The sequence below is a fragment of the Aphelocoma coerulescens genome, chromosome 5 (genome assembly GCF_041296385.1).
Source record: "Aphelocoma coerulescens isolate FSJ_1873_10779 chromosome 5, UR_Acoe_1.0, whole genome shotgun sequence".
Taxonomy (NCBI): Eukaryota; Metazoa; Chordata; class Aves; order Passeriformes; family Corvidae; genus Aphelocoma; species Aphelocoma coerulescens.
Genome location: NC_091019.1, coordinates 253,267 through 279,759, shown reverse-complemented (window position 1 = coordinate 279,759; position 26,493 = coordinate 253,267). Strand labels below are relative to the sequence as shown.

Below are 26,493 nucleotides of genomic sequence, written 5' to 3'. Positions count from 1 at the left end.
CTGACCCTTGGAGAAAGGCTTTAAAGCAACAAAGGGCTTCTTAAGCACCAATAACTTACTCAGTCAAGAATTCAAATCAATAGCAAGGGCAGAGCCTGACTTCAAAACCTATTTTAAAACAGAATTTAAAAGCAGTTGCATTGCCAATTGACAAGATTAGAAAGGTTTCCTTAGCAGTTGTGATTACAAAGGAATGAACTGTGCAGGGAGAGGACCGAGCATGGAGCAAGTGGGGAGCAGGGGGGAAGAAGGGGGAAACCTTCATTTGCACTGTGGGTTTTTAACCATCATGATCATATCTCAACCAGTCTAATCTCAAAAAAGGAAAAGTTTCCTGGACATTTTTCATTTCAGCAAGAGCCTAAGGCAGCCCTCAGCAGCAGGAGATTGGAATAACTGCAATCCCTTGAGCAAAGGGAGCAGGGCGTGCTCCTCAAAGCCAGACCTTCATCCACAGCACCCAGAAGGTAGCAAAACAAGGCTACAACAAAGCCGTAAGTGGGGAATGGGTTATCAAGGGTTTTATAAGGAAAGGTCTGAAAAACAGGACCTGGAGGGTGAGAGAGGAAAGAAATAGTGAGATAGCTGAGGCCTCTTGGAAAAAAAAAGGGGGAAAAGGTCGGGATTAAATTCTAACTCAGCTGGAGCTGATCTTAAATGTAATAGGGGGAAATTGCAGCAAGAGGAGACTTCTTTATAGCAGCCAAGTACTGGGATAAATTCACTATAGAAACAGAGAAATCTATATCAGCAGCAGCTCTCTGCAAAGAGGTCAGGCATCCATTCCTCATGGCAAAGCAGGGCACAGGGAATTGTGCCAGACAACCTCCTCCCCAGGTTGATCCCAGCCCTAATTTCAAAAAATTGCACAAAAATGCAATTGTGCATTAACACAGCAAAGTCTTCTTTCCAGCTTATCAGGCTTTGAGATGCCTTAGATTGAGATGCAAACCCAGCTCCTACCACTGTGCTGTGCTTGGACTCTCCCCCCCCTTTCCCCGACCCCATCTCCTGAGCAACCAACAGCTCGCAAGGAGCCGGCACCCCTGGAATTTCACACTCGGCATCTCTTCCAAGCTCAACAGGTGAACAAACAGGTACTCCAACACCTCCTTCCTTTGTACTTCGGGCAGCACAGACCCACTGGGAGAAACTGGAATCCAAGGGCAGATGTAAACATGGGACTCCTGCTTGCCACTGTCTCCACCGTTCTCCAGCTCAGCCCTGGGCTGGGAAACAAAAGACAAGAAACATTTAAAAAACATCCTTGAGGTGTCTTGAGAATGCCCAGGCCTGGAAGAAAGACCTTCCCATCGCTCTCTTGGCCTTTTCCCACTCTGAGGAACTGTGCAAATGCACAGCCACACCCAAGCTGGACAGCCTGGGATGTTTTCTGCACACCAAACGCCACGTCCCAAGCACCAGGAGCCTGAAGATGTCCTGGATTGCAATTCACAGCATCAGTGAACCCTGCACAGGACAGCCAAGTCTGACAGGAAAAACCTCACTGCTCCAGGCTACTTGGCTCCTCCCAAATCCAGGCCAGCACTCCAACAGGCTCTAAGAACAAAACAAGAAAGAAGGGAAATGATGCTTTTTGTTTCAGTTGAGCTGCACATTTATCTTTTCCCTTTTTGCATTTCCAGGATGCAGGAAGTGAGAAGGAACTTGAGGAGATGTGCTCGGTCCGAGAAAAATAATTTTGAAAAAACTGTGCCTGCCTGGGCAGCTGCAGTTATTGCACAGGCATTCAGGGCTGACAGTTCCCTGCGGGGAGAGCTCAGCACATGTCCACAGAGGCAATCCCAGCATCTGCAAGAAAGAAAGAAGCAGCAAAAGGTGATTGCTTCTCTTTCCAAGGTATTTCAAGTGCTCACACCCAAACCAACCTTTGCTCTTGATGCGAGTGATGCTTTCTGGGGGAAATCAGCTGATTTCCAAAGTTCCCTTCCTGCCCCGCGCCTGATGTGCACAGGAGAAAACCCCTTCCCTGAAGGGACTGTGCTCCCTCTAATCCCATTTGCCCAGTCTGTTCCATGGGGATATTGCCAGCCTGGGGCAGCAGAGGCACCCGCAGCTCTCAGCACTCTCTGCTCCAAGCACAGCTCTGGGCTCCTTTGCAGACTGCCTCTGCCATGGGGTTTTCTCCAGGAGAAGCCAAGGAATTGCTCATGTAAGGGTGGAGATTAAGTTAGCCCAAAGGGAAGTAGAGAATAAATATCTCATTTTTCCATCAAAATGCTCATGCTCTGCCCTACAGATTATTTCAAGTTTTTCCCACAAGCTTTGCCCTACCCATCACCTCATTTTTACCCCAAAAAGTAATTTTCTATATCCTCAAGAATGTCTCAGTGTCTATCCCCAAAATTTTCACTGTGTCTCTGCAAATGACTGCCTCAGTTTACCTCATTATGTTCATTCTCTTCCCTGGGGATTGCTTCAGATTTTCCTTCCGAGCTGTCCCTGTCTGTCCACTTCTGATTTCTTCTTTTTTACAAGAAAGTATTCATTCACTACCTCTGGAGATTATCTCCAGTTTTACCCCCCAAAATTTCCCTAACATTCACTCTTCATTGCCTGATTTTTACCTCAGTATGTTCATTCTCTCCCCTAGAGATAACCTCCGATTTTACCCCCAGTATTTTCCCTACCTGCCCGCTAACTATTTACTCTTTTTGACCTATAAATATTCTCTTTCTGCCCTGGAGATTTCATCAAGTTTTACTATGAAATATTTCACTATCTTTCCAGTACTGTCTCACTTTACCTCACGATGGACGCTCTCCCTGCCACACATCCCCCCAGATTTCACCTCCAAAATTATTGCTACTTGTCCACTACTTATTACCTGATTTTCACCTCCGTATGTCCATTCTCTGCCCAACAGGTCATTTTAATTTCTACCCCCAAAACTTTTCCAACCTGTCACCTAGTGACTGCCTCAGTTTAGCTCAAAAATGTTGTCTCCCCTAGACATTAACCTCAGACTTTACCCCCAAATTTTTTCCCTGTCTACAAGTTACTACCTCCCTTTAACTTCATTATGTTCATTCTCTGCACTACAGACTCAAATTTACTCTCAAAATCTCCCTGCCTCTCCAACACTGATGACTTCCTTTTTACCTCAAAACATTTATTTATTTTCTACCATGGAGGTTACATCAAGTTTCACCCCCAGAATTTACTAATACTCCCACAACTGATTCACTCAGTTTACCTCAAAAAGTGTTCATTCCCTCACCTAGAGATGACCTTGTATTTTACCCCCAGAAGTTTCCCTACCTGTGCACAACTGATTGCTATAGTTTACTTCAAAATCTTCATGCTCTCCACTACAGGTCACCTCAAGTTTACTTCAAACATTTTCCATACCTATCCATTACTGATTATCTCAATTTTTACCTCAAATAAGTCATTCTCTACCTACAGACACTGGATAGTAAATCATACAAAGATCTAAAAGTCTGCACAAGAAACAGCAGAAGGTTTTCCATGAATAACACAAGTTCCTTTTTTCCTCTCCTCCACCTAGGACTGCTACCAAGAGACAGGAGAGTTGTTATCAACACTCGAACCTCCCAAGCGTTGTTATTGCTCAGAGAGCTGCGCCGGCACTGAGCTACTCCCATGCGCCTGCACGGCTTTGGGGAGGGGCAAGACCATGTCCCACTCCTGCCTGGAGAAATTTCAACGCCCTAAAAAGTCATTTCCCTTCTCTCTCTCTGACCCAGGGCCAAAGCAGCTGTGTAGAACAACATGGACTATTCATGGAAAGGATGAGTCAGTTGTGGGAAAAACACTAGAGAAAGACTATCACCCCAAATTTCAGGGTGAAAACACACTGCTTGTTAACAGGAGCACACAAACTCATTTAAACCAGAGAGGAAACTGCACACCAGGAAAAGAGCTGAAAGATATGCTCTGCCTTGGTTGATAATTCCAAAGGAAATTCCCCACCGATCATAGGCAATTACCTATAATTTTACCTCCATTATCACTGGATTTCTGACTTGGGTTTCTGTGGAAGTGTTTCACAGATGCCTCGAGGGGTCAGGGGCTTGGTTGGATTCTTTGTGGTTAGTCCTGACAGGCCCAAGCCAAACCCACCCACCTACATCAACGCTCCACCCCAAATTTGCATGAAATACTGATAACAATTTATAAATACTCCCCTTCCCTGTCCTTCCTTACACATCCATAGAGCAAATGTACTCTATCCATTGTTCCCAAGAGCACCTCTCCAGCCCAAATCCCAGTTTTCACAAACACAAACCAAATAGACCTAAGACAATTATTCCATCAGTGCCTGCAATTCTGAGCTCCCTGTTCCCTGCCACTCACACAGCAATCTCACCTCAGCCCAGAGACTCCCTGTCCCCAAAGGGAAACACAACCTGATGGGGCACAGCTCTGGCACCACATTTCCCCTTGTTCCTGGAAAGCCCCAGGTAAATCCAGTCCCTCAGACCTTGCATCCCTGAACACCAGGAGAGCTGGAGTTTTACCCAGATCCCAGTGCCCTGCACAGCTGCACTGACACGAGCACAGGCTGATCTCTCCGCCCAGCACCATCCCTCATTTTCCTCCCATTGCTCCCCAAGCGTCCCCAAACCACCCCGTGTCTGTGCCGGGGCCAGTGCCTGCCCCGAGCCCAACCAGAGGCTGTCACCCAGCCCTGCACCAGCTCCCACCCCTGGGAGAGCTGGGAATGCACTGAGAGCTCAGCTCCCTGGGCTCCCCAACACCCAAACCAGTCCTCAGACACACAAATAATGCCCAACCTGCCCCTCCGGGCACAGCCAAACACCACAACTCCATCATCCCCAAGGAACTCTGGCAGTTGCCTCTTCACCTCTGCCCTTTTCCAAAAGACACAAGTAGGACTGGGCTGTCAGAAATGGTATTCCCTAGGCAGTTCATCCCCGCAGAGAGGAGAAGAGGAACCCTGTGTCCCTCTGACTAACCCCACAGCATGGGCAGGACCAGCTGGGCTTTTTGTATTCAAAATTTTAAAATGAACTGAAGAACCTGAAAGGCAAAAAACACCACACACAAGGTTAGAGCCAGTCAACACACACACAGACACACACACTCTCAGACACCCCTTCTTCAGCTTACACTCTGACTGCAGCCCTTACTAGAAACACCCTCCCCTAAAGAAGATGTTAAAGCATCTTCCCGTCTGCTTCTCCTTGATGTGGAACAGTAGATCCTGGGAAAATTGGTAACATCAGTGACCATAGGGATCAAAATCTGCCTCGGGGACCTGCAAGACAGCATGAGGCAGTCTACAAGTAGCTGACAGCTAGGAGTTATCCCCACACCAGGCCCATAAGCTTTCTACCCAAAAGCCCACAGACAAGAGAGGAGAGTTTTAAAACTGTTCAAATGAGCCACGACTGAATGTGCCAGGGCAGGGCAGCTCCAAGCATAAGTGGCACATGGACACAGTGCATTAAATATAAGCAAAGATGACATGAAGACTTGAGAGAACGCTTCAGAAGATAAATTCTTGAGACCAGGATGCTTTGAGACGACGGAAGCTATGGAACTACTGCAGTGAGGAGGGTCTAGTACACTGCATATAGAAGTCCAAGGGAATGGCACATGAAAAAAGATACTACCAAAACTGAGAAGGAAGACGGATAGGAACATCTTGTGTACTTCTGGTCTCAAAAAGCAAAACCATAAAGATGCCAGAATAAGCCCAATCCAGAAAAGTATGCAAGTACTCCCGCTGCCGATACGGCCCATAACGATGCCTGTAAAGAACTGAGACATCACAAAGCCCTGTGACACTGAAGACAACGGACACAAACCACATCACATAGACACAAATTGAAACTGCCCAGCAGTTTCACCTGATGGACCCAAGATTCCTAGTGCAAGATGAGCCAGAGGCCCACGATGCCAAAGGAAAGAAGGCTCTACGGCAGTAGTATGTGACAGTGAAATGTAAACTCCCTATGAGAAGTTAGTGCCAAAGCTGGTAAGAGGATGCTCAAGAAGTGCAGCAGGCCTAGAGAAGGAGGCAACGACTGCCAGGTGATACAAAGGGTTCCCTAGAGAAGGATTCTGCCGCCAAAGGCTGAAGTGACATCACAAAACATGACCGACCGACAAATGGCCAAGATGCCCGCGTGTTACGCTCAAGAGTGTGGCTCCACTGAAGAGTAGGCAAAATTTAGACCATGGCAATCATGCCAGACCCGAAGGCAGGCTCCTCGGGTGAAAAGACGGACAATGACATCAAGACTCAAAATCCAGTGATGCGAAGCTCACGAGAACATGGAGATGGGTTGGAACTGCCCGGCCCGGCAAAGGCTCGAGTGATGCTGAAGAAAAACTCCCTTAACGTCCAAGGGGCCCGGCCCAATACAGCCCTCTCCTCTCAGCTAACTTCAAATTGCCTCCTGTGATTCCAAAGGTGTTTGCCTTCTCCCAACCAACAGTCCCCACACTTAGCTCTCTGAAGACCAGCAGACGAAATCCATCCTCGACAGAAAACATTGCTTCAGCACCTTGGACGTCAATACATGGCCCACAGTCCACTTCGGCGGCTGCAAAAGACAGAACAATGACAAAATTCAGACTGTGATGACACGTCCCAGAAGTGACCCCTTGCACAACGCCCCTCTCCCTCATAACTGCCGAGGCTCATCGCTTACCGGCCGTTTCCAAACTTAGGCTCTGCCCCTACTTGTGGTACCTAAGACAACAAAACAAACTGTGACTATTGCCCTCCAGAAGAATAATGCGCAGGCTCCCTCTGCACCGCTGGCCCAGGCTCACCTCAAATCTTCATCCGACTCCGGAGGTGGCCCGGACGATGCCTGCAAAGCGAAAAGGGACACGCTTCGCATGCTGCCACGTACCTCTCACCTATCAGTCGCCCCACCTAAATGCCAACTCACCTGCTCGCCTCTGTCCCTTGGCATGCCTAGGGCAGCAGCAGCACCTGCAGAGAAGCAAAGCAGAAAAACATGCTGAGAGACTGAAACCACAGCCTCCCCGCTCCAACTGAAGTACACCACACCCATACCTTAAGCTTGCACGCACCTGGCCTCCAGCATCCCCAGGGCCAGGACACCTTCCCAGTGGACCACCTAAAATGCACAAACAAAAGTGGATGCTTAGAGCTGCACCAGAAACTGATACCCAAGCAGTAACAACTCATTCTGTCCACCAGTCACCGCTCACCTCGCTCCATCGACCTTGACCACTGCTATTCAGCATTACTTCCTACAAATAAAGATGAAGAACAAAGCTGTAACACAGTCACCATTTACATTTGCCCTGCAAAGACAAACGGTGACTGACCTTCCTGTGGGAACCACCTCACCTGCTATGGGGGCACTCTGTCACAGGTTCAATCCCTCTGCAGCTGAAAGAAAGTTATGACAAAAGTCAAAGTACTGCATGAGAACTTACCAGCTCCAGATATCTTGTGTCAATCTAGAAATACCATCTTGAGTCCAACTAATCCCTACATTACAAATGTCAAGTCCCTAGGACTTATCCTATTACACCTACACCCAGACCATGTAGCAGGGCAAAGCAGCCCCGGCCCAAACACACAGACACCTGTGACACAGGAGATGACAAACAAGGGGATGCAACAAGGAGAGGAAACTCTCAGCAAGAAGAATTACCAATGAGATGACCTAGATGAGGCCGATGAGGCTCAAAGAACTCCGGCAGAAAAAGACCCTAACAGAAGGACTTATGCCAAGAACCGCAAAGATGGATGCCCGAGAACCGTACGGTTGGAATCCTCCACCTATCCTCGCATTCTCACAAGTCCTAATCTGTTATAATGGATCGTTGTGGTGCACAGCTGTCAATACAGCTCAGAACAAGACTGTAAAAGGTGTCTGACTCGATATTGCTAAAGAGAGATGCGATTCCGATGCATGTCCAAGCTTGCAAGTCAAAGGTTCAAGAGTACCAGCGTCGGGCCAAGGAATGCAAAGGAGACGCTAAGGATGATGCCCAGCATTTCTGATAAGCCCCTCAAAGGGGTAAGGCAGAAGACATGTGACACGATGCCCAAAAGACACAGAACACACAATAGACAAGTGACACAACACACACCGGGACTGCTCTGCCCTGTACACCTCAGCATTGTGATCAAAAGTGAGACTTTCCCTTTACATGGCCTAAGGGGCCCTCTCGTGGACATCCCCATCTCCAAAGCTAATTCAAAAATCCCTCCCACCAAGTCCTGACCCAGCACACCACTCTCATCCCCCTCCCTGAGGTGTAGCCCTCGACTTAGCTCTCGGATATCCAGGGATGCAAATCCTCATCAGGTGCAAAAGAAGGCCGCCTCGTCCTCTGGGGAGTTCCTGCCCTCAGTGAGCTGTTCTCTCTTAGTCTACTACAAGAAAGAAAACCAAACATCAGTGCCTGAACTCAGCAGCACATCAGCCAAAACCCAACAATTCCACTACTCACCGTCTCCTGAGAACGCCCCGGTCCTCGGCTCATACACCGTGGCCGCACTCCAAGGCTGCCGGCACAGGGTATACCTGGGTTAAAAGGAGACAAGGTGATGGGGCATTGCTGAAACTTGAGTGGACCCTTGCTCCTCCCTCCCTCCCCGAGTCGCTGCAACTCCTCAACCATTGCCAAAGGCTGCCCAGATGGCACCTTCAAACAGAAAAGGTACAGGCTTCATCGCAGAGTCCTGTAATAGTTCTGGAAGGCTCACAGGGGCAGCTCAAGGGTGATAAACTGGCTCCATCAGCTGGTCCATGAGGGGGTTCAGCCCCTGTAGGCATAATACGAGTGGGCCACCTAAAACACACAAATGGATGCTTAGACAATGCATGCTTTGAGCTGCCCCAGAATTTGGCACCCAAGCAATAACTGGTCTTGTCCACTGGTCACTGCTTACCTCACTCATTTGACCTTGACTGCTGATATCCAGGTTTACTTCCTAAAAATAAGGACAAAGAACAGCCCTGCAACATAACCACCATGAAACACCACCCCTGAAAAGCTGAATGATGACCAACCTTCCCAAGGGAGAAGGGGCAAAACAAAATGGAAAGGCACATACCGATGTAGTGTCCAAAAGTGCTGCATTGCCGAGGTAGGTTCCACCTGAAAGTGCTCGACTGTGACCTCTGTCTGGAAGAGTGTCTCTCATGTTGGAGTAGCAATTTGAATGCTGCAGACCACCTGTAAAACACAAAAAAATCAAAGGCTACTTATAGTTTCATCACTAATACAACAACTCCAGTAACATCCAGTTCTGTGCTGGAATCAATACTCATCCAGCTCATGGTCCCCCCGGTGCCAATACCCTGCTGCTTCAAGCACTTCACCTCTTCAAAATGAAAGTCCCAACAGTGAGGTAAACGTAGAGCCCAAAGTCAGGCCATAGCTTGGACTTCAGGCACCGACCCACCTCGTTGCTGTGCTCCTCTGGCCTCCTCTGTTCACATCAGGTTTACATCCTATCCATCTGCAAAAGAATTATTTGTCAAAGTTACCCAGACAGACAGGGAAAGCTTAGCCTTTCCCAAGTTCTCATTCCTCAAAGCAAACTGCCTAGGATCCCACAACAGTGGGCCTTAGGACAAACTACTATAAAACTGCAAGACACCACTGCACCACTCCCACATCTGCACTGAACATCACACAGACTGGCCACAGTCACTCTGTCCGAGGCATGGCTCAGGTGGCTAAGCAAAGCAAAAGGTTCCCTCTAAAGTCTCCTTTCTTCTCCACCTACCCCCCCTCAGGGCTACTCTACAGGGCAGAGCAATTCCAGGCGAGACACAAACTCAACACATTATACTACAAACAGTAGGACACAAGGATGATAAAAAAAGCTCCCGGCAAGAAGAAAGATGGCAAGAAGAAGAGACGACGCCAAAAGAGACAACCGAGGGTGTGGCAATGGTGGATGAAGGAGGCTCTAAGGAGCAGAAGAAAAGACTGTAACAGTGACCTGTTCTAAGAACTGTCAGTCACAATGATCAAGATAGCTGTGAGAGACAATGCCACATTTAGAATGCTCCCATCTCCTGACAAGCTTACAAGCCCCAGGACATTACAGCTCACGGCTGGAAAGGATGGATGGCAGTACAGCCAGGAACAAGGCCTCAAAAGACATCTGACTCAATGCTTCCAAGATGTGATTCCAAGATGCGGCCAAGCCCACTGGTAAAAGAACAAGTGATATTGGCATCCTACCAAGAAGTATGAAAGTTCAAGAAGCTAGAGATGATGGCCAATGCTTATGATAAGCCCCTTAAGGATAAAAGGCACAGAGATCTGATCCAAGGGATGCCAGAGACACAAAACACACACGGGACAAGACAACACACACTGGAACTGCTCTGCGCTGCACACCCTACAGTTGCAATCAAAAGTAGGGCTACTCCCTTTAGCTTACCTAACAAGCCCCTTGGAGAGCATCCCTTTCCCCTACACTAATTTTTACATTTCTCCCAGGAATTTCCAACCCACTACCCTGCTATCATCCCATCTCCAGGTCCTGGTCCCCAACTTAGCTTTCAGATGACCAACAATGTGAATCCACACTGGATGCAAAAGGAGTCCACCTCAGCCATCTCCAAAGGCACTGTGATTACAAGGTTGGCCTCTTAGTCAGCTATGACAAAGAAAACCAAGATCAATGCACCAGTGGAGTGGCATACAAGCCAAATCGTAACAAGTCAGCTACTAACTAGAACTCTACTCCTGCTCCCACTCATACTTGCAGTCCTTAACTTACCTATCAGAAGCCTCCATCTCCAATGTCATCTCGGACCCAGGGTAGCTCCCTCTTGCAGCACAACGAATCTGCCAAAAAATTTGAAGTATCGTACCTGACACAATCCAGAATTTCAGGAAGTTACCATGAACCATGCATTCAATGCTATCTTCTTCACAGAGTCTTCAAAGCTTCTATTACTTCAGATACCAAAAGTACCTGCTGAAAAAAAGCTGAGAAAACCCAAAAGACCCCCTTCACAGAAATAAGAAGACACCCTCACCCCACCTAACCCCACAGAGGAAATGGGCCTCTTTTACCCAGGGCTGGGGTTAATATACCCCTGGCCGGGCCCGCCTCTCGTTCCCACAATGCCCGGGAAAAGGGAGGAGGCAATTTTACCATCAGGGATAAAAGCACTGGGAGGAGTTGCAGCTGTTTGGCTGCTCTGACTTGAATTCCAGGCGAGTAAAGGGCTCTGTAGATGCCTTCTTTTTTACTACAGCCATACCTGCCAAAAGAGTAGATAACAGGTAAGAGAAGAAGCTTCTTGTCTCAGCAGTATAGGCAGGTGAGTTGGGTAATTCCTCATTAACTTGTGTAATTGTTCTTTAGTCATTCCCGGGTAGTATGCTGTAGCTAACTAAGTAGGCAAGAGAAGAATAGTAATTGTATAAACAGTGTAGCTGCCACTGGGGCCTCTAGTTAGGGCCATATACATCATGAATAAGAACAAGAAAAGTAATGGGCTCTTGGGCAGCATTAGGTTATATATGTGCTGGGCTCGCTCTCTTGTGAGAGATTTGGTGCTAGGGTATGGGTAGAAGTGCGGATTTAAACCCTTAAAGTGCTGAAAAAGGGGAGTTTGCTTCAACTGAACCCCTTAAAATGAGGGAATAGGAGATGTTTGCCTCTACTTAAACCAATACTATTATAACAAATGGGTTCTCCTCTCTGAATTTCCTGAAATACTGCAGCCTTTGGTACTTCCTTTCCATGAAACTTCTCCATCCTGCCCTTCAATCCTGTTGCAAACACGGGGAAAACCCAAAAATCTGGTTTCCTCCCCCCCCCCCCCCCCCCCTTTACACTTTGCCTCCTCTCTTCCTGCAGGTTTTGGACTATCCAGGCTCGCATGTGGATTAGACACCTTGGAAGCTCAGCTCCAGGTGGGATTGCAGCAGTGTTGGAAGCACCAGGGATTCTCCCAAGGTTTGGTGTGAGGAGCTGCATCTTGGGAGGAGCTGGGATTTTGTGCAGTCTCTCACAGACTTAGAAAATAGTAAGAAAATCCTTGCTAGCAGCATTTCTTTATCTACAGTCCAGAGAGCAGGCTGGTATGGCCAGAGTTGGGACTCAGAAACAGTGACTAAATCCTGTTTTCAGGGCTTGAGGAAGAGAATGAGTCCTGTGTGTTTGGGCTCACAAAGAGAAACTGAAGTGCTGCGTTTTGCTGGACCTGAATCAAAGCCCAAATGCCATGTTTTGATGCTCAAAGCGGGCTCTTCGGGCCAGGGCGAGTCTGTGTCTCTGAGCTCCGAGTCCTGCCTTAGGCACAGCCCGAAGCCGGGCTCCCCGGCCTCACGCAGAGCTCGGGAGCAGCGACTCAGCGCCGCGTCCGGGGCTGGTGGCAGAGCCCGGGGCCGCGTCGTGGGGCCCAAGGCGGGCTCCGGGAGGGGCTCAGGGCTGAGCGGAGCCCGGCCCGGCGCGTCGGGCCCGGCTCGGGATCCCGGGGCTGCCCGGGCGCTGGCACAGCCCCGGCTCCCCGCGGAGAGCCGGCCGGAGCAGGAGCGGCAGCGCCGGGCTCGGCCCCAGCGCCCGTCCCGGAGCGGCTCCTCCCGGTCCCGATGCCAGCCCTCATCCCGCCGGGGAAGAGGCGGCACCGCCCGGGACCCGCAGCGGCCGCCGGCAGGACCCGGAGCCCCGGTCCCGGGAGCGGCCCCGGTGCGCGGGGCGGGTCCGGCCCGGGAGAGAGGGGCGGGGCCCCGAGCGATGGAGCCGCCCCCGGGCAGGGCAGGGTCCCGGGGCTCTGGGGCGGTCCCGGGGCTCTGGGGCGGTCCCGGGGCTCTGGGGCGGTCCCGGGGCTCTGGGGCGGTCCCGGGGCTCTGGGGCGGTCCCGGGGCTCTGGGGCGGTCCCGGGCCCGGCTCAGGTGCGTGGGGTCGAGGTGTTTGAAGCCCCGGAATTCGCCCCCTGCCGCCATTTGCTCCCTTAGAGCCTGGGGAGGTTGCGGCCGGGCCGGCCTCCCCGGGCGTGGCCCAGGTGAGGCCCCCGCTCCCCCTCTTTCTCCTGCCCTTATACTCCTCCTTCCCTCCCTTCTTGCATGCTCACACCCAGCCCTCCCCGGTGGTCACAGCTCCTGGGGGTCCCTTATGGCTTCACACCCCTCCCTGGGTGTCCCCTCTGTGTCCCCCACGGCTGGTCTGGGCTGACCCCCCTGTCCCGCAGGATCCAGCCCGGGATGCTGCGCGGTGCTGAGCACTGAGGGGCACCATGGGGTGCGCGGCGTGGCCCCCCAGCCGTGGCCCCCCGCGTGGCGCCGGAGCCCCCTCGGTCGGTGCTGAGCGCTCCTTGATGGAATTGCAATGAATGGAACAGAAGCCCAGCACCCTGGACCCGCTGTTGGAGCCAGAGGACACCTGGTGAGCCCCCACCCCAGCACGGGGACATGCGGCGGACACGTGTGGCACCACGCCTGGCGTGTCCCAGCACATCCCTGTGTGGCCCATACCTGGCTGTGCCCTCTGTGTCCGAATGCCATGTGTGTCCCCAAGTGTCTCCATGTCCCTGTGTTCTACGTGTCTCTTGCGTCGTCGTGCCCAGTGTGTCTTCATGCATCCCTGCGTGGTCATGTATGTGTCCGTGCCCTGGGTACCCCCTGTGTCTCCATGTGTCCCTGTGTGGTTGTGTATATGTCCATGCCTCGTGTGTCCCTGTGTCCTGGGTGCCCTTTTTGTTCCTGTGCCCATGTCCCCGTCCACCCCATGTGTCCCCACTCCTGTTCCGAACCTGGGTGTCCCCATGTCCTGTACATCCCCGTACCCCAGGTGTCCCCCAGCCCCGCTGTACCCCACATGTCCCCAAGTGTCCCTATGTCACGTTCTGGGTATCCCCACACGTGCCCATGTCCTGCGTGTCCCCCTGCCCCCCCACATGTCACCGGCTAGGTCCATCCCCTGGTGTCCCTGTGTCCCCACGCCCACATGCCCCCACTCGTGCCCCGCCATGGTGTCCCCCCACTCGTGCCTCTCCTAGCCGCCCCCTCCCCTCACCCCCCACCCCCCCCCCCCGGGACTATTTCGGGCCCCCGGTGGGGGGTGGCGGCCCGGGGTCCCCTTGGGCTGGAGCGGCCCCGGGGGATGCGGGGTCCCCGGGGCTCCCCCCCCGCAGGTGCCGATCCCCGCGGCCCCGGGCCCCCCCCGCGGGGACGGGCGCGCGCGGACCCCCGCCGCCCGCCATTGGCTGAGCCACGATGACGTCACTTCTCCGCTCAGCCAAAAGGACATTTTGTCTTTGACTGGGAAGGAGCCCCTCCCCCACCCTTTTCCTTCCCTTCCCTTCCCTTCCCCGCCCGGTCCCAGCCCCCCCCAGGGCGGTGCCGTGTCCCGGAGGGGGGGGTCCCGATAGGGGTGTTCTGGGTGGGGGGGGGGTCCCCAGGGCCCTCTCCTACCCCCCCCATCCCGCACCCCCGGGCTGGACCCCACCTGTGACATCGCTGCGCTGGGACCCCCGGGTGGGGGCTGCCCATTTCCCAGCAGAGAAGGGGGTTCGAGGGGGGTTTTGGGGGGCTGTTGGAAGTTTGGGGGGGTGCAGCAGGAATCCGTGGGCACCCTCTCAGCCTGTCACCCCTCTCCCGTAGGTGGCTGGATGGGAAGCGCAAAAGAAAGAGCAGCCAATGTTTGGTGAAGAGCAGCATGTCAGGTACGGGGACCCGCGGCACCCCCCGAACCCCCCGCGGGCACCCCATGGCCCTGCTGGGCACCCCCGGGTCCCCCGAGTACCTCATGTGCTCGCCGGGTTCTGCAGGCACTCTGTGTGAGCACTGCAGGGGCCTCGAGTCCTTACCAGGGACCCCTGGATACCCTTCGTGTTCCTTGTGGACATCTTGGGGTCCCCAAGTCTCTTCAGGCAAGTCAGGGTGCCACGGACACCCAATGTCCGTGGCAGGCACCCTGGGGGCCTCAAGTCCTTGCCAGGGTCCCCTGGCCACCCCATGTATCACCTGGGTCCCCCAAAGTCAATGGACATCCCTTGTCCCCCATGGTCACCCCAAGATTCCTGTGTCCATGCAGGTACCCTAGGGTCCCACGGACGCCTCATGTCTCGACTGGGTCCCCTGGAGTCCCACGGACACCCCTTATCCCCTGTGAGCACCCCAGGAACGCCAGGGTCCCATGGACACCCCATGTCCCTGGCAGACACCCCAAGGTCCCCATGTCCCCCAGGCACCCCAGAGTCCCATGGATACCCCACTCCCATGTCCCCCCCTGCACCCCACATCCCTGCAGGGTCTGCCGGGGTCCCAGTCCCCCACATCCCCCTCGGCGCCCCGTGGGTCAGGGTGCCGCCATTGGGGCGGCAGCGCCCTGGGGTGGGCGATAAGGGGGGCCCTGCGGGCACTGCCCCCCGCCCTGCCCCATTCCCGGCGGGGAGCAGCCGGCGCCAGCGGGACCCGATGGGGGGCCAGGGGGGAACCCAAGCGTCCGGCTCCCGCCCATCCCCTGCACCCGCCCCGCTCCCGGAGGGAGGGAGCACCCAGGGACCCCCGCATCCGGCACCTGCAGAGCGCCAGAGTGGGCTCGAGGGGTGCCCACTCCTGGGTTTGTGGGATCCCGGGTGGGTGCGGCGGTCCTGGGGTGCTGGGGACACTCCCCTGAGTTACAGGTGCTCCATGCAGGGGGGACCCAGGCATCCAGTCCCTTTCCCATCCCTCTTACCCTTCGGGGATCCCCAATTCCAGCCCCCCCAAAACACAAGGGTGGGCTCCCGGGAGGGACATGAGGGGCCCAGGGTGCTGGGGACCGCCCCATGCATCATGGGCAATCTGTGCCTCAGTTTCCCTGAGCAGTCGGTGGTGGGGAGGCTGGGGAGACTCTGGTGGGGGGCTGGTTCCCGGCCTGCCAGGCAGGGGGACCATGGACAATGACAGGGACAGTGGGTCTCTGTGTGCCAGGGGGACAGGGACCCCCCCCTGCTGCCTGTCCCCGGCCAGATAATGGGATAATGGGGGCTTTATTGGTGCGGGAGGCTCAGGCACCCCCCCCACACCCCCAGTGTTAACCCTTCCCATGCCAGGGCAGGGGTAGTGGTGGGGCAGACAGTGGGTGCAGACAGAGGGGAAACTGAGGCACAGGGAGGGGAGGGCTTACTGGGGGTCCCTGGCATGGGGTGTGTGGGGTGTCCCTGATGCTGCATGTGCCAAGGGTCCCTGATGTGAGGCATGCAAGGGGGTCACTGACTCAGGATTCCTGGAGGATCCCTGATGTGGGGTGTGTGGGAAGGTCCCTGCTACAGGGTGTTCCAGGGGTCCTTGACTTGGGGTGCCCTGAGGGTCCCTGTCATGGGAATCCCTGTCATGGAGCACCCCATGAGTCCCCGCTGCGGGGGTCCCTGCTCTGGGGTGCCCTGGGGGTCCCTGACCTGGGGGTCCCCGCAGGGTACATCCCTAGTTACCTGGACAAAGATGAACAGTGCGTGGTGTGCGGGGACAAGGCCACCGGCTACCACTACCGCTGCATCGCCTGTGAGGGCTGCAAGGTGACTTGGGGCAGGGGGCTAGGGGGGCTCAGCAGTGCTCACTGGGTCACTCCCCCATGCCCTCCCCAGGGATTTTTCCGTCAGACTATCCAGAAGAACCTGCACCCCACCTACTCCTATGTCATCGACAAGATCACCCGCAACCAGTGCCAGCTCTGCCGCTTCAAGAAGTGCATCTCCGTGGGCATGGCCATGGACCGTGAGCTGGGGGGCGTGGGGGGGCTCGGCTGGGGGGCAGGTTGGGGTCCTGACACCCTGGGGCACATTGGGGTACCCGGAGCAGCTGCAGGACTGGGCTGGTATGTGATGCAGCAGTGGGGTAGAATGCATGAATGGGGGGTCCTAGCTGACTGGGGGGCATCCCAGATGATAGTGGGGGGCTTTTGGGAGGTGGGTTGGGGTCCTGGTGCTATGGGGCAATTTGGGATGCCCAGAGCAGCCACAGGAGGAGGCTGGGGGGGGGTCACCACGGGGTGCTATGCTGCAGCTGTGGGATGCATGGATGGGGGGTCCTGGCTGATGTGGGGGGATCCTGGCTGATGCTGGGGGTCCGGCAGTGGTGCTGGATGACTCGAAGCGGGTAGCCAAGCGGAAGCTGATCGAGGAGAACCGGGAGCGGCGGCAGAAGGAGGAGATGATCAAGTCCCTGCAGCATCGCCCCAGCGCCGAGGAGTGGGAGCTGATCCGCCTTGTGACAGAAGCCCACTGCAGCACCAATGCCCAGGGCAGCCACTGGAAGCAGAAGCGGAAATTCCTGGTGAGGGGATGCAGTGGAGGGACTCTGTCACCATCTTGGTCCCCCACCCTGGCCCCCAGCCCTAGCCAGGATCTGCTGAGCACTCACACACTCAGCACACACATGGTGGTAGTGCCAGGGTTTGGGATGTCACCGGTGTCCTTGGGCAGTCGAGGGGGGTTGGGACATTGCCCAGTGTCCTTGAGCTGGTCACCCCTAAAGAGTTCAGGGGTGAGCAGTGACCGAAGGGGACAGCTGTGCCCGCGGGTGGCCCCGGCCCTGCCATTGGCCCTGTCACTGGCCCTGTCACTCAGCTCCCTCTCCTGGCTGCTGCACTGGCCCTGCCACGAGTGTTCCCCGGTGACATGGAGGCCCCAGAGGGGGGGCAGGGTCACATCACACCCCCCGGGGTGTCTCAGGGAGGGGGGACAGGGTCACACTGCACCCCCTGCCACTGTCCACCGTGGGGGTCCCAGAGTGGGACACGGTCACACTGCACCCCCAAACCCCACTGTCCACTACGGGGGACACAGTCACACCACGCCCCCCCAATGACCCATCTGCTGTGGGGGTCCCAGGGGTGACATGGCCACACCACATTCCCCAATGCCACCATGGCAAGTCCTTCTCTGCCTTCAACCTGGATGACACCGAGGTGGCCCTGCTCTAGGCTGTGCTGCTCATGTCCTCAGGTGTGCGTGCACACCAGTAGTGGGGGAATGGGGTGGGTAGCCCATGCCAGAGGAATCAGGGTTGGGTGTTGGGTGGGCACCCCAATGCCCAGAGTTCTCACTGTCCTGGGGAGGTGTTGGGTGGGCGCCCTGATGCCAGAGATCCCCAGCAGCTTCAGGGGGAATTGGGAGGGCACCCCATGCCCAGAGGCTGTGCACGGGGATTGTTGTGTTGGCACCCCCTTGCCCACAACCCCCAGCACGTGGAAGTGCACTGGGTGTGCACCCTAATGCCCAGAGTCCTGACTGTCTTGGGGGTGTGTTGGGTGGGCACCCTGATGCCAGAGCCTCACAACATCTTCAGGGTGTGTTGGGTGGGAAACCGTGCCCCCCCTGGATTTTGGGGGGGTTTGGAGTGGGCACCCCAATTCCCAGAGCTTCAGGCAGCTGTGCCAGGCTGGGAGGGGTCCCAGGAGCATGAGGTGGGCACCCCAATCCCTGGTACCCAGGAGCACAGGTCCCCTTGGTGCCCTGGGGCCCCCTGCCAGGCTGACGTGGGTCTGTGGGGTGGGCACCCCAACACCCAGGGGGTGCATGGGACACTCAGCCCTGTGGGAGGGAGAATCCCTGCAGGTATGGGATTGGGAGAGGGACTCTTCCATGGGCAATGAGTGCCAGGACAAGGAGAGGTTTAAACTGAAAAGGGGAGATTGTGATGGGGTATTGGGAAGAAATTCCTCCCTGTGAGGGTGCTGAGGCCCTGGCACAGGCTGCCCAGAGAAGCTGTGGCTGCTCCATCCCTGGAAGTGTCCAAGGCCAGGTTGGACAGGGCTTGGAGCACCCTGGAATAGTGGAAGGTGTCCCCGCCATGGCAGGGGGGTGGAACTGAGTGAGCTTTAAGGTCCCTTCCCACCCAAACCATTCCATGATTCCACAATCCCCTGATGATTCCCTGATTCCCGCAGACCTGACGGGGCTGATCTGTGTCGAGAAGATTGAGAAGTGCCAGGAGATGTATCTGCTGGCCTTTGAGCACTATATCAACTACCGCAAACACAACATTCCCCGCTTCTGGCCCAAGCTGCTGATGAAGGTGATGGATCTGCGGGGGGGTAGGAAAGCAGAGACCCCCCCAGTTTCTTTCTCTCTCCCCCACACTCTCCCTTTCTCTCCCAGCCTCCCTCCTACCCTCTCCCCAGTGCCTCCCACCCTCTCTCCCAGCTCCCCTGTGCATCCCCGATCCCCCCAGCCCTCCTTTCTCCCTGCTCCCCAACCCGACTCCCCTCTCTTCCCCTTCTCCCCCTCATCTGTCCATCATCCTTTCCCCCCCTCGTTCTCCCCTGTTATCCATAGGAAGGAAAGCCCGGTGCCCCAGTGTGTCAGGTGCAGAGGATGAGCTGTCCAGGTGCCGGGGGCGGGCGGGGCTCTCCCGGCGCGGGGCCGCCCCCGGGCACCGAGTGCCGCCGGTGCCGTGGGTCGCGTGGCTTCTCCGGTCCCCTCGCACCGTGGAACGGCGCCAGCCCGGAGCGAGTCCCGGTAATGGGCGCTGGGGAACACGTGTGGCTTGAATGGAAAAAAACCCAACCCCGACCTCCCAGGCTTTTTGCCTCGGGGCTTTGTTGCTATTGCCTGAGCCACGCCTTTAAATACCGACGAGGGCGCCTGCTGGAAGCGGTGTTCCGTGGTTTTTGTACTCTCTATTTGTGGTGTTCATTTTTATCTGGGTGCACAGTTGGGCTTTTTGGGCAGAAGGTGCCCCTCAAACCACAAGGCTCGTTTCAACCTTGTATTCTATTGTTTGGACGATCCAGGGTGGGTGAGGACTTTGTCTTGTTACCGTACTAGGGAATGGAATGCAGGAGGTTCTTACAATTTTGGTATTGAAGTTGGAGTGTTGAAGGATATCGGTCTGATGGTAGTCTTAACCTATGAGCTACAGGCATTTGTAAAAAAACTTCAGCCTTTCCTTCCAGCAGCCCTATACATCTAAAAGCACGTGCATTTCTTAACAAGTCTCTGTGTCATAGTGACTTTAAAAATTAAAACACGTGTGTTCTGCCTTACCTAGGACTGGGGCTTTTTTCTACAAGTTCAGTTTGAGCAGATGTTCTTGTCTGTGCTTTTAACGTGAATGGCCTTGATTTTGCAGCAAAGTCAGTGAGATGGCACCTGAATGCAAGGGTTTGGGTTTGTGAAGCTTTGCAGAATGATGGCCTATATTTATATTTCTTTCAGAAACTCTCCGTATGCTGCACACAAACCTAATTTAGAGAGTTTTACTGAGACAGCAGATTCAAGCCCTCATTGTTAGGGGACGTCTGTAATGCCATTGTCTGCTTGACATTAATTCTTCCAGCTGTGCATCTATGTATTGTAATTGCCCTGACTTTTTTGGTCACAGTTTGTTTTCTGCAGTGCCCTCGTGCCTGCGCAGCACTCGCGATGCTGCCGTTGAACCTGGGCTGTGTGACAGATGGGGCTGTCCTGTATCAGAAAATTACGGGAATGTATGTAGACGTCAGATGGAATGCTGGTCTCTCTGCTCACCCTTGGCTCTGTAATTTCGTCATCCAGCCATGGAGGACCTGTGCAGCCATAACTGGCCAAGGTAGTGGGGGAGCACAAGCTGCAGCTCTGCAGGAGATAAGGGACCTCTTGCCCACAGCAGAAACAGCAAGTAAGTGCAATTCTCAGAACTCTTTACTGCGCCCTTAACTGCAGTATTTCCCTGCTCTATAATCTGGCCAAAGTTAGGTAGGTTTTAATAGGGATAGACACATTTCTACCACAAAGGTCACCTCTCTGCCAGATTTCAAAATTTCCCTTCTGAAGCTAGAGATCCTCATGTAAAAGGTTGCCTGAATTTATGTAACATGTGCCAAGCAGTCTATTTTTCCTTTAATAATATTCCTGGAAATAGTGGAACTGTTTTGGCTAAAGCAGATGCTGAACTGTTCAGAATGAAATTCTCAGAGCTAAAATCTGGCCAAGTAGAGTAACGTGCCATTTTGTTAACACTGGGGAAGGCTGAGCTCCATGGCAGCAGGGAGGGGAGGTGGCACTGCTGGTCGGCAAACCAAGGAAAGCAACAAGCACTGCTTTTAGGAAACTGCCAGCTTGAAGCCAGTGAGGAACATCCTTGGGCTCCTGCACTCTGTGTTTTTATGTTCACCTTAAATAACGAACAGAGAAACCCAGAGGCACCAGCGCTACTTCCAGTTACCTTGAACTGCTTAAACACGTAGTTTAAATCACCCAGGCTCCGTTCTCCCCACCTGTATTGCTTCTGGGCTTAAGGCTGGATGTATCTATGGAATCTATAGTTATGTATTGGAGTTTGGCCTGAAGTAATTTGTGTTGCCGACTTGGTACTCTTTCCCTGCCCTGGAAGTCCATCTGCAGAACCCCTCTGTGCCAGACAAGAGAGTCCCCCATAGATGTTTCACTATACAGTTATATCTTTTGGTCAAAGCCTTACAGGGCTATGATGTGAATGAGGACAAAGCTCTGTTTTTCTTCTTTGCTCTCTGCCCTGTCTTCTTTCTCTGTATTTTAGGACCCAAGTAACAGGGCCATAAAGCTCCTGTTCTGCTTCCTGGTTGTGTCACCGAAACTGCAGGAAAAACAAAAAAGCCTCCAGCAACATTTTTAATGTTAGAGAGTCAAGGCACTACTTTATTCTCTGGCCAGTATGTAGCACAGAAATCATCTCATCCACACATAGCCCGGGTGTGCCGAGAGAATCATTCCATGACACATGACCTTTACTAGAATTTTCAGATCTTTTTTACAGTCAAAACTCATAGAAACGAATTGGGTCAGTGTTCATTGGTCTCAAGTTGTGTAGTTCCTAGTATCTGGTCTCCTATTAGATCTGTGTTTCTTCGCTTCTGATGTTAATTAGATCTTCAGGGGTAGATGTTCTTAGATGGCCGCTGACATCTGTTCTGGTGATGTTCCCTCAATGGCTTTATCTTATTGGGGCTACTCCTAGTCTTTTGAAATGCTAAACCCATCAGGCCTCACCTAGAGAAACAATGCCCTGGAAAGAAGCTTCAGTTCCCTTTCCCTGAGGCAAAGATGAGCAAACCTGGCCAAAGTCATATATAAAAAATTTTTAAACTGGTATGTTTTCCAACAGTTGTATATAATGCTTTATTACATAAATGGGCTGGGAAAAGCTCTGGTACCCCTTACCAAGTTGGCTTTGTCTCAGACAATGCTGTTATTTTGGGGCTAGACATGAAGCTCCTGTCTCTGGAATTGAAAATGAATATAGGAATGACTGAACAAACAAACCTGGTACACTCTTAAAAAATTGTGTGCCCATTGACCTCAGCACCCCAAGCTGGATTCCCATGCTCTTTCCAAATTCTTGCCGTTCAAGTCCTTTCCATGCGCTCACTTGCTACTCAAACTTTTTTTTTGTTTTGTTTTAAATGATACTGGTACCAGAGCACGGGCACAGCACTTCTATGAGCTGCACAGCACTTCTATGAGCACTTCTATGAGCTGTGAATATCTCTTTTTATGGATACAGTGTGTGCATGCTGTGGCTTTGGGCACAGGGTATGTCAGTGCTAGTGCAAGGCTAATAACAGCCTCTAAAGATAATTTGAGAAGTTGCTTACCTTTCCCCAGGGAACAGGACATGTCTTTGTATTTCCACCTTCAGATACACAACCCACTTGTGGGCTTGACTGCATAGCAAATAGAGTGTGAGAGTCATCCTTGTTTATATGGATTTTTTTTTCCCCCTCTCTCCTTTATGTTTTGCTTTGCCCTCTCGTTTGCTTTCTGCCTGTTTTCTCTGAGGCTAGTGATTTCTTGGCAAGTTATTGTTCATAATCAAAGAAAGGTAGTGGGCAAGCAGCAACTGCTGTCTTAGGTAGCCCAAGCTGATCCTGCCGCTGCTTCGGCAGGAGAAAGCAGCTGTTTGAGAAGAGCACAGCTGTCCTGGGCTTTGTGCACACACGGGCTGCTCAGAGCAGCCCCTTGACCCCATGCTGGCTCTGTGACCTCTGCCACTCTGACTGGTAACAGTGATGGCAGTTTGTGTTGAGGATTTGTTCTCTGCTCCACAGAGAGAAACATTAAAGTGCAGAGTAACTAAGTGGCTTTTCAAAGGCTACAGAATGAATCAGTGAATGAATAACAACCCCCAGCGGCTCCAGGCCCCCTTCTCTCTGCAGACCAATGCCTTTCTCCCTGTGTGAAGATGTGCACGTAGGATAGGTTGCATACAGAATTATGTATTTCAAAAGAAATTTGAATATTAATATTTATATTGTAGTGATGCCACTGTCCTCTAGGCTCTGTAAATAGCAGCACCACAACAATGTGAATTATTCCTTTTATGCAAAACCCTGGCCAGTGAAATAGCTTGCCAATACAAAATAAAATTGCTGCACAAAAGTTTGACAGCTACATTCATTATATATGTCAATCAAAGGATCCTAAAAGCTTTATTGTCCCTGTACAGAGTCTGAACAATCTGCTAGCCCAATATGCCGCAAAGCTATTTTCTCTCTACTCCTTTCATTTAAAAAATAGCCACCAATAACTTTTGACAAACAGTCTGAGAAAACTGCATGAGCAGCAAGGAAATCTTAGATTTTCTTGGCTATCTGTGGGCTGGAGCCTTCCACTCACTGGGCTCTTTCACATGTCACAGTAGATGAGATCTGGTCAGAAACACGGAGCCCTAAAATTACTCTACAAAACCCAGGCTGGCTGGGGTCGTGGGGAGGGCATGGGGAGGTAGGGAGGAGAACTTAATGCTGAATATAAATGAATTAAATAATTTTTGGTTAAGGCTTTTTGTTGCTTTCCCAGGTATGGGACATTCAAGCTCCTCTGTCCCAGGTCTCCCCCAGGTTAGGCTGGACCTGTCTTGATGAGCTCTTGCTCTCATCAGACCACCCTACAGCTTGGGAGTGTGAGGCCATGTGTATTTCAGCTGGATTCCCTTTTTCCATCGCGCTCGGTCCTGCGAAGCCCAGCTGTCACTTATGGCTCGAGGTGTTGTAAGCGGTGCAGGGGTCGGGCGGGAGCGGGGCTGTGTCCCGGGAGGCGGGTCTGGCGGCCGGTGCTCCCGCACGGGCGGTGGGGCCCAGGCCGGGCCCTGCCGGGAGCGAGGGCCCGGCAGCCGCAGCGCTGCGAGCCCAGCGCGGCCCCGAGAGGGAGCAGCCGGCGCGCCCCGCTCCTGCCCGGCCCTCACGCAGGCCGCCGGAGCCTCCCCGGGAGGGACGGACCCCGCACCTTCGCTCGGCCCTGGGGAGGCCACATCTGGAGTGCTGTGTGCAGTTCTGGGCTCCTCAGGACAGGCGAGACATGGAGCCTCTGGAGAGGGTCCAGCTTAGAGTAACAAAGATGATTAAGGTGAATCTCATGTATGAGGAAAGGCTGAGGGTGCTGTCCCTGGTCAGCCTCAAGAAGAGACGCCAGAGAGGGGAACCTCATCAAAGTCTATCAGTATCTGAAGGGAGAGTGCCAAGAGGATGGAGCCAGGCTCTGGTTGGGTTTTGCCCAACAATAGTACAAAAGGCAGCGGGCAGAAACTGATGTACATGAGCAAGAACTTTACTGTGTGGATGACCAAGCACTGGAACAGATTGCCTAGAGAAGTTGTGGAGTCTCCCTCTTTGGAGGTTTTCAGAAGGTATCTGGACACAATCCTCAACAACCTGCTTTGGGGGACCCTTGCATGTCTGGGAGCTAGGTGACCTCCAGTGGTCCCTTTCCAATCTTTAACCATTCTGTGAAAGTGTGACATTGTAATCTTGTGCCATGACAGACCAGACTAAATCTGATTTAGGAGGGTGTCATAACTTTGATGTCTTTGTTCTGGGCTGTAGCTTAAATTGTTTCACAATTCAAAATATCTTGGAGGTTGGTTGTTTCCTGTAAGCCCTCAGCTTGCTTCTTAGCATGTGCTGGTGCATGGCTTTGCTCTCAGCCCCTGGTCATGGGCAGTGCAGCAGCAGTACCTCAGGAGGTTACTTCCTGCATGCATATCTGCCTGTGCCTTTCTGACAGCTGCTTTTGGGAGGAGATGCTGCTCCTGGCCTGTGCTAAAGGGCTGACCTAAAAGTGTAAAGAATAGCCTTGCTCTTGTGTTTGGGAGCGAAGCATGGGGATGCTCTGTGAGGATGCGTGCAGAGGAGATACTGCAGCAGGACTGCTGATCGTGACAACTAGTGCTTCTACTGAAAAAGCCTGGTGAAGAAACTGGTAAAATGGAAACTTTTAAAGAATTGAGGTGTTAATTCATGTGCTGAGAAAGCTGTGCTGCCCACTTACCATCCCAAAAACTGTGTAACATTTCCCTGAGGTGCACTGCTTGCTGCTGCATCATTGCTATGTCTTTGATCACAGGCAAAATTACCATGCTTTTGTAATCAGTAGACTCCACAAGTAGTTTCAAGATACATGGGAGTATATGGGAGTAAAAAGACATAGACTGACACTTCTCACAGTGTTGAAGTTTACATGGTGTGGTGTGTTCTCTCCCCATGCAGCATTGCCCTCCTGTACAGAGCCCTTTTATTCATGTTTTAAATAATTACCACTGTTGTGGCAATGGCATAGAAGTTGTTTCAGTGCAATTTGTGGCGAGCACCAAATATTGTGCAACAGAATGTCTGTTACCTGTGACAACAGCTACCTTTCATAACTACCTTTGATTTCAGGTTTGCAAGACTGGACTAAGCTGAATGTAGGTGGTGCTGACAGGATGCAAAAAGGCTTTCTGTAAGCAGAGTGGGCTGTGCTTTTCTCGCTAGTCCACCTCTGGCCAAGGACGTACTTTGTAGTGTGTGGGTGCAATGGTAAGGACACTGCAAACACTTTTGCTCCTGTGGTAGGGCTAGGAGCTTGGTGTTGTACGTGGAAAAAAAGCCTTCACAAGTCTGAAGCTTCTGCTGTGAGCATCACTGCTTCATCTTGTTATTCTGGCCCTAAAGGAAACCCTCCTGAAGGAATGCTGTAGCCAGCCCCTCTGTTTCTGTGAACAGGAGGCAGCGGTGGCTTCCCAGGGGGGATAAACCAGTCTTTGGTGCTTGCCTGTCTCACTTCTCTGCCTTGTGGGAAAGCGTTATGAATCCCTCTGTTTGGGTGATTGCTCACGCTTCTGCACCCTCAGACTTCATCTGTAAACTTTTAGCAGAAATTATGCACTGATGCTGGGATGGTTCTTGCCAGCTAGGAACTGTTTTCCAGTGTCACTCACTTGTAGTTGGCATGGGGAACTGCTGTGGCATTTTCTCGATGTTTAATGTGACCTAATTGTGTACTTCCACTGTCTGGGAGGATCAGCTCTTCTGGTGTGACAGCTGCCATAAAATCAGCGGTGCGTCTCCGGCATTTGCAGCTGGTTGCAAGGCACAAGTTCCTTGATTTTGCTGCATCAGCCCGGTGAAACCTTGCGGGGCTGTGTGTGCAGCCAACTGCCTTTTGTTACGCCTGGTAACAGCTTGGCAATATTAAAAAAATGTAACCTCCAGCTGTTTAATTGGCTCTAGGGAAATAAAAAGGCTTCCTAATAATCTTCATATTTACTTGGCACGTTTGGTTTGAAAGCAGATGGGTTGATTTACGAGAT

The 26,493-nt window shown here is 52.8% G+C and overlaps 1 protein-coding gene and 1 long non-coding RNA gene across 3 annotated transcripts; one reads left to right on the top strand and one right to left on the bottom strand.

The window, feature by feature from the left end:
* Nucleotides 1–9,092: 9,092 nt before the first annotated feature.
* On the bottom strand, nucleotides 9,093–10,836 carry LOC138110984 (uncharacterized). Of its 2 annotated transcripts, XR_011151194.1 has the most exons (4): nucleotides 10,751–10,836; nucleotides 10,543–10,627; nucleotides 9,416–9,472; nucleotides 9,093–9,186 (listed from the first exon to the last, which is right to left on the bottom strand). It is a non-coding gene; the product is annotated as an uncharacterized lncRNA (long non-coding RNA). The 2 variants fall into 2 exon arrangements; XR_011151193.1 differs by having other exon boundaries at nucleotides 9,416–10,627.
* Nucleotides 10,837–13,316: 2,480 nt separating this feature from the next.
* LOC138110978 (thyroid hormone receptor alpha-like) lies at nucleotides 13,317–21,570 on the top strand. Its single transcript, XM_069016121.1, has 7 exons — nucleotides 13,317–13,369; nucleotides 14,587–14,648; nucleotides 16,384–16,484; nucleotides 16,554–16,683; nucleotides 17,042–17,241; nucleotides 18,857–18,984; nucleotides 20,466–21,570. Exons 1-6 carry the CDS (start codon nucleotides 13,317–13,319, stop codon nucleotides 18,860–18,862), a joined length of 552 nt encoding a protein of 183 aa, XP_068872222.1. The 3' UTR covers nucleotides 18,863–18,984; nucleotides 20,466–21,570.
* Nucleotides 21,571–26,493: the final 4,923 nt, after the last annotated feature.